General features: G+C 36.8%; 1 protein-coding gene across 1 annotated transcript in view; it reads left to right on the plus strand.

Moving 5' to 3' along the window:
* Positions 1–1,448: 1,448 nt before the first annotated feature.
* Positions 1,449–7,544, plus strand: part of LOC107659906 (metallophosphoesterase 1) — a 33,192-nt gene continuing 27,096 nt past the window's right edge. Inside the window, exons 1-2 of the mRNA XM_016449007.1 lie at positions 1,449–1,948; positions 2,268–2,376. Coding sequence (XP_016304493.1) covers positions 1,722–1,948; positions 2,268–2,376 — 336 coding nt within the window. The 5' untranslated portion in view covers positions 1,449–1,721. The remainder of the gene's footprint in view (positions 1,949–2,267; positions 2,377–7,544) is intronic.

The raw sequence follows: 7,544 nt of genomic DNA on the forward strand, positions 1-7,544 counted from the left end.
CACACACACACACACACACACACACACACACACACACACACACACACACACAAAATTGCTGAGGGCCTCGCACGTCAACTTCGCACAGGGCCTCGCACCCCCCTTGCGACAGCCATATGCGGCTGAGCACATTAAAGCCTGTGTTACACTTTCCGCGTGCGCGCTGTCCGTGTACGCAGGCACGTGCACAGGTAGGGCTCAACCTGTGCAGAGCACATGCCCTTTTTGCCCTTACACTCCGAAGTGCCCTTTTTTTGGTGATGGTGTTTTTTTTTCCTTCAATAAATCAGTGATATTGGTCACCCTTTACATCTGTCTGCTTTACAAATATTTAGCTAATGAAAGGTATTAAAAAGAGCTCGTGACTAAATCTTGTTGGATCCGCTCAAACTGTCAGTAAACCTCATAACTCCACCCCCTCTATCTTGACTGAATGAACTGAAGTTCCACAGCAGCTAAAAAAGAGTGAGTACACAAGAGCAATTCACAAACACAGGACCCTACAAATAATAATGACAACTACCCAGGAGGCCCATTGTTATAGCCTACTTTACATCTAGAAGGCCAGATATCCTTTGCACTGTATAATGCCAATCTATCATACCATGTCCTTTTTCCAGGCCAAGTCTATTAGTCCCGACTTCCACCTTTGAGATTTAGAAATTAAGCAGTCTTTAAAAGCCATATCATATGTCATTATAATACTGTATAACATGTAGACCTATAAACCTAAGAAACCCTAGATATAAAAGTTGAAATGAAAATGATTAAGTTAGTAAGTTAGACAACTTTTCAATTCAAATGGTAATTTATTAACTTGAATTTATAGTTAACTTATAGTTCTTACATATTCTTAACATACTGATATCGCGCACAATAATAATGTACTATTCATATAATGATATAATAAGGCTAATATAGTCACATCTGCACTTTCATTCTTAATTCAAAATAAAACATGTTAATTCATCAATAACATTCATTTCTGATAATCCCAGATTGTTATGGTCATGCAGGTTTTACGCATTAAACTCGTGGCCAAAAAAATTTAGTTACCCCGATAAAATGACTTCTGGCCATAACATCATATCATGGTCCCATAATGATGTTATCACGACCTACTATATACATCATGGGCGGCCAAGACAAAACTAAGTGAACCAAACATGTCTCTGCAGTCACCGTAATTTGGAGTTGAGACTTCACAAACACATTCTGGGGACACCTAAGACTTACATTACATCATGTAAAAATGGGCATAAAAGGACCTCTGTAAAGGAAAGTCTTGATATTAAAATAATAAAGAAGAAGAAGAAGTCTTGATATTATGACTGACCACTGGATGGCACTCTTCAAGCGCGCATGGAATCTGATCAATTGGACTGCGTCCTCTCAGATGTTCAGCACACACGCGCACAGCTGTGACGTTTGTCTGTGTTTAGCACTGCTCTTGGCAAGGTCGCTGCTTCCGCTGACAGGATTTCAAAATCGTGATCTGCGATATACTGTTTTTTCCTCATTAAAATATACAGCGACCGTATGAGGAATTATATTGCAATGCGTCTTCCGTTTTGAAGTTTTTTTTTATGTAAAATGAAATTTTGGTGCGAATGAAGCCTATAGGAGGATGTTGCTTCAGGCACGTTACAGACGAATTTTCTTCTGCCAACAGATGTAACGCGTGTATCGTGTTCTTTTGATGTAAAACTCGGCTTAGTGTAATGATCTCGATGTACGGATCGAGTGGTAAATTAGTTGTGTCGCTGATATTCACGTTTGTCAGCGTGTTTGTATTGTGTGAATATGTGATTTATTATCCTGTTATTCTGCGATGCTCATGGCCTCATATTGAGACTGTAGATTCACATTTACCTTTACGGGCGTTATTTCTCTCCGATACTCACTTACTTGGGGCCATCAAAGGACACTGGCTCGACAAATTCAGAAGGTATGGATCTGGTGTCTCAAAATCGTACACTAGCAAAAAGTCGTCCCATGGTAGCACGATGTTTTTGATATATTCTCTGTACCATGGTACTGCTGTAGTAGGTTTGTTTAGGGCAGAACTGTAATTACCTAGACATTAAACAATACATGCCAACTAATCATAAACCGATCAGATAGATATGTTCCAGACACATTCACCGGCAGATTTTTTTTCTTTTTTTTCTTTTTACTTGAAAGATTACAAAGCCATTTCTAAAGTCACTTTAAATACTATCATCTCTGCATTTTAGTAGGAATATTATAACACTTTTTTTTCACAGAGAATGGCAGATGGAAAGGGCATTCCAGACATCTCTGTGGCTTCTAAATCCAGAAATTGTCTTCATTTTAGGAGATGTATTTGATGAGGGCAAGTGGAGCTCCAGTCAGGTACAGTAAATGGTACAGCTTACAACCAAGAAACACAAAGCAGCAGTTTGTCTCAGTTTTCATAATATGAATAGTTGTGCTGTGTCTTAAGATAATAGCACACATACTGTATTAAGCCTATGTGTTTGTTAGTTTGATGTTTCTCATTATGAAACATATTCTTACAGATTTCTATACAGATTTTTATATTTTGTAAAGTTATACTGTCAAGTCAGTTTTAGTTGTACAGTGCTTTTCACAATATGCATTGATTTAAAGCTGCTTCACAGAAATGCAAGATGTTGACATCAGTTCACATATGATTTTGCTACCGCACGTCATTACATGACAGAATGTTTGAGCTCCATGACTGTTTGCCTCAGGCTGAAAACATAAATGAGTCATGCCATAATACTTATACATAATACACAGTTAGGGATGTAACGATTCACTCAACTCATGTTGCAATACGATTCCGATACTTGTTTCATGATATGATTTTCTCACAATCTTTTTATTTATTTTTAACAAAATGAGATTTAAGGCAAATTAAAAATTAAAAGGTGTTCTTTTATTATTTCCCAGACAAAATGTTGCACATTTCTTTGTGAAATTGAAATATATTTGATGTCAAATAACAAAAATAAAGTGAAATTTCTAAACAAATCCTAAATCAAATAAATAAATGGATAATACAAATAAAAGAAACCTCTTCATATAAACAAACTAAGGCAAACTGTGCACTTTACTAGCTTGAATTTTTTAAAGAAATATCATGTCCACATTTTTCCAGCAGAAAATGTACCTTGTACAGAAAATGCATTTGAAGCAAAAATAGAATGGTCTGTGAAGTTATGCTACATAAAACTACATAAAAGCAGATGAGATGATTGAGAACGCAATTGACCATATATGCCATATATGCATGGTTACTTCCTGCATATAAATAAAGTGTTACTTCCGCACACATAAAGCCAGCTCAGTCATTTCCGGTCAACTGTCAAAATCAATTGTGCTATAAGGGGTTTGCTCGGTTTTTCTGCATAATCCATTCACAATTTGAAGAAAAGTTTTGTTTGTCTAAGAGGACCAAATGTCCACGTATACAGTTTCAGGAATGACAAACAAACGCAAGTGTAGAAAATTATGTGAGTCACTGCTATGATTGGCAGTGATAAAGCAACGGAGGAACAAAACATCTGACGAGCCGATGTCAAATATAGAGCTGTGTATTAAATGATTCAGACTAAATTCAGAGTAACAAAACTACAGCAAGCAACAAGTCTGTTGGCTGAATATATTTAACAGCTTCTACAGATAAAGAGAAAACTTATAAATGTAGTTTTTAAATTAAATCTTAAAATATTTCAAAATATTCAATGCATTATTATTTAATTGTTATACCATTAATAATTAACATATTTAATTTGTAGTTAACTAGTTAAGTATTTAAATATTTTAACCTTCTAGGCTGTTGGTGTCTGGGCTTATTTATGTATTTTTTTAAACGACATGAGACTTTTTGACTTCCTGCACTTGCTATACTTTATACTTCAGTACAGTAAAAGTACTAAAATTTGTTATAATTTCATTTCATAATAAATACAAAAGCAAGATGTGAAAAAACTAGGCAGTGGAAATGGCAACTGCTAATGAGTGATCCTCTGCTGCCATCTAATGGTTATAATGGTAATTTCATGTCAATTTCATCTTAAAAGTCTTTGTTTTCCGCCAGGAGACATTTTTGGCACATTTTCTCATGTCATCTTTATGAATGCAACCCTCTACGGACACCTTGGCAATTGAATCGCCATTGGCTAGTACATTTTTTAGTTTACTCGCCTGATATATATATATATGTTTGTAAAATGGCTCAGTTATTTAAAATATCTGAAAGTACACTCTTAACATCAGTCAGTCTAGCATTATAATTTGATAATCAAGCAATTACAATTAAAGCTTAACCATGTATGAATGCATATTAGTTGTTTTAACTGAACATTTTAACTGGACTGGTGGTGCTGCTTTTTTAACTGGGAAAAAAGTTAACAAAAATATTGATAAAATGATAATGATACGAATTCTACTAATAAGAACAATCGCACTAAGAATTAATGAGCTGCTGGTTTCATGAATATTAATCAGGTTGTGTGCGTTCGCTCGAACTGATTTGCTGAAATCAAAACAGGGACGATAATAGGCGAGCACCAGCCAATGAGATTGCCGTTTGCGCATTAGTTCCGCCCACTACCGGAGAACCCGGCAGTTCTTAAAAGCTGAAGAATTCCAAAGGAACGCCATTATTTTGACAGGAAAATACAACAAAGAACATCGTTTACATGTAGCGCGTCAATTCTTTCTCTCTCTCTTTGTGTGTGAGACAAAGTGACGCTGAGTCATGCGCCTTCACACTAGAGTTTACGGTACGTCAAATACAGGTGCGCTGCGCATCCATTGATACGAACTGAAAAATAGCACAGATTGCTTGATGGAGAGTGAAACTCTGAAGCACTCAGTCAGAGTGTTCGGCGAGTGAAAATATATCTGTGCTAAACTTATACTTAGCCTCCAACTCACACACTGGCGAGTAAAATCTGAGAATTTATTAGCAATTGGCTAATATTAGACATCATTTAGTCGCCCAGAGTGAAGATTTAGTCGCAATGTAGAGGGTTGGAATGAAAAGTGAATCTTTAAAGTGAATTTTACTGCACAGCTGTAGAGTTTAGAAATAATAAAGGTTTTAAAATATTGTGTTTTAAAAATGTGTTCATGACAAAGAAGGTCAGTTATTGATTTATCAAGAATACCATTATGATGTCTTTTACGAGGTAGCATCACTATCTAGCAGTCTGTAAATATCACCCCGTCTTTTGCAATGCCCTTGCAACCATTAGACCTTCTGAGAAACAGTATAATAAAATGAATGGGCCATTTCTAGAAAACAGAACAACAAAGAGACATGAGGGTGGACTCTTTTGAAGTATCAACTACCTAGATACACCCTAGCAACCATTTAAATGACTCTAGCAACCAAATAGTCATAGTAAGTAACCATTATTTATTTAGCACTTTAAACAATACAGATCAAAGCAGCTTCACAGAAATAAACAGGAAAATGTCTTCTATGGAAACTCAATTATGGAGACAATTCAGATTCTGCTGTAAAGCAAGATTGTCATTATTCAGCTCAAGTCAGTTCAGTGTTTGTTCAGTTTACACCAATAACTGTGCAAGTTTACCATTTTAAAATTAGTTTAATTCGGCTATAATCAGTTCTACAAAAGGCAGCAATATACGGGCAACCAGACTGTAAGTACCACCATGGTAACTTTGTGGCCACAACCTAGCACCTAGCAACAGCACCCTAGCAACCATATTTCAACATGAACAAACAACATCAAAGCCCCAGAACATCGTACATCGTAGGGGTGGGCAACCAATCTGTGTCACCATGGTAACTGTATAGCCACACCCAAGAGACCATTAAGAGCAATTAATGAGGAGGGGTGTGCTATGACTTTTTTTTAAGTGAGTGGACAATGTTCACCTAGTGGCCGAAACAATGTGCAAAAAAGTCTATGACTAAACATTAGCAAGAAATTTCTGAGATAATGTCGTCAGATCAGACTGTCATAGAGACTTGGATCAGCTCCTTCGACTCAGCCTTGCAAATAACTAATGATATACCAACTTTGTAGCCATGCCCTAGCAACCTCCCTATAGACTTCTGTAGTGTCTGTGCTTGTACAATACTGTAGTAATGGGTACTCGCGTTGTAATTTTGTTGTAATTTTTTAAAGAGCATAGGTCGTAATTTAGATATATTTTTGAGATGGAATTCAGATTCTGCTGTAAAGCAAGATTGTCATTATTCAGCTCAAGTCAGTTCAGTGTTTGTTCAGTTTACACCAATAACTGTGCAAGTTTACCATTTTAAAATTAGTTTAATTCGGCTATAATCAGTTCTACAAAAGGCAGCAATATACGGGCAACCAGACTGTAAGTACCACCATGGTAACTTTGTGGCCACAACCTAGCAACTATTTAGAGCACCCTAGCAACCATATTTCAACATGAACAAACAACATCAAAGCCCCAGAACATCGTAGAGGCATGGGGTGGGCAACCAATCTGTGTCACCATGGTAACTGTATAGCCACACCCAAGAGACCATTAAGAGCAATTAATGAGGAGGGGTGTGCTATGACTTTTTTTTAAGTGAGTGGACAATGTTCACCTAGTGGCCGAAACAATGTGCAAAAAAGTCTATGACTAAACATTAGCAAGAAATTTCTGAGATAATGTCGTCAGATCAGACTGTCATAGAGACTTGGATCAGCTCCTTCGACTCAGCCTTGCAAATAACTAATGATATACCAACTTTGTAGCCATGCCCTAGCAACCTCCCTATAGACTTCTGTAGTGTCTGTGCTTGTACAATACTGTAGTAATGGGTACTCGCGTTGTAATTTTGTTGTAATTTTTTAAAGAGCATAGGTCGTAATTTAGATATATTTTTGAGATGGAAAAATTCAGTTTTACAAATGCTAGAAACGTGACTTTCTAAGGAAAGATTGCTATTAAATAGCACACCTAGGCTCCTAACTGATGACGAACAATTGACAGAGCAGCCATCAAGTCTTAGACAGTGTCCTAGGCTAGAGTTTTTAGGTCCTATAATTAACACCTCTGCTTTTTCAGAATTTAGCAGTATGAAATTACTCGTCATCCAGTTTTTTATATCAACTATGCATTCCGTTCGTTTTCAAATTGGTATGTTTCGCCGGGGCGCGAAGAAATATAGAACTGAGTATCATCAGCATAACAGTGAAAGCTAACACTATGTTTCCTGATGATATCTCCCAAGGGTAACATGTAAAGCGTGAAGAGTAACGGCCCTAGTACTGAGCCTTGAGGTACTCCATACTGCACTTGTGATCGATATGATACCTCTTCATTCACTGCTACGAATTGATGGAGGTCATATAAGTACGATTTGAACCATGCTAATGCACTTCCATTAATGCTATAATTGTGAGGATACTACCTTTTCTAGTATCTTGGACGGAAATGGGAGATTCAAGATCGGTATGTAATTACCTAGTTCTTTGGGGGTCAAGTTGTGGTTTTTTGATGAGAGGCTTAATAACAGCCAGTTTAAAGTCTTTGGGGACATATCCTAATGA

Source organism: Sinocyclocheilus anshuiensis, unplaced genomic scaffold, assembly GCF_001515605.1.
Source record: "Sinocyclocheilus anshuiensis isolate Anshui unplaced genomic scaffold, SAMN03320099.WGS_v1.1 scaffold1595, whole genome shotgun sequence".
Lineage (NCBI taxonomy): Eukaryota > Metazoa > Chordata > Actinopteri > Cypriniformes > Cyprinidae > Sinocyclocheilus > Sinocyclocheilus anshuiensis.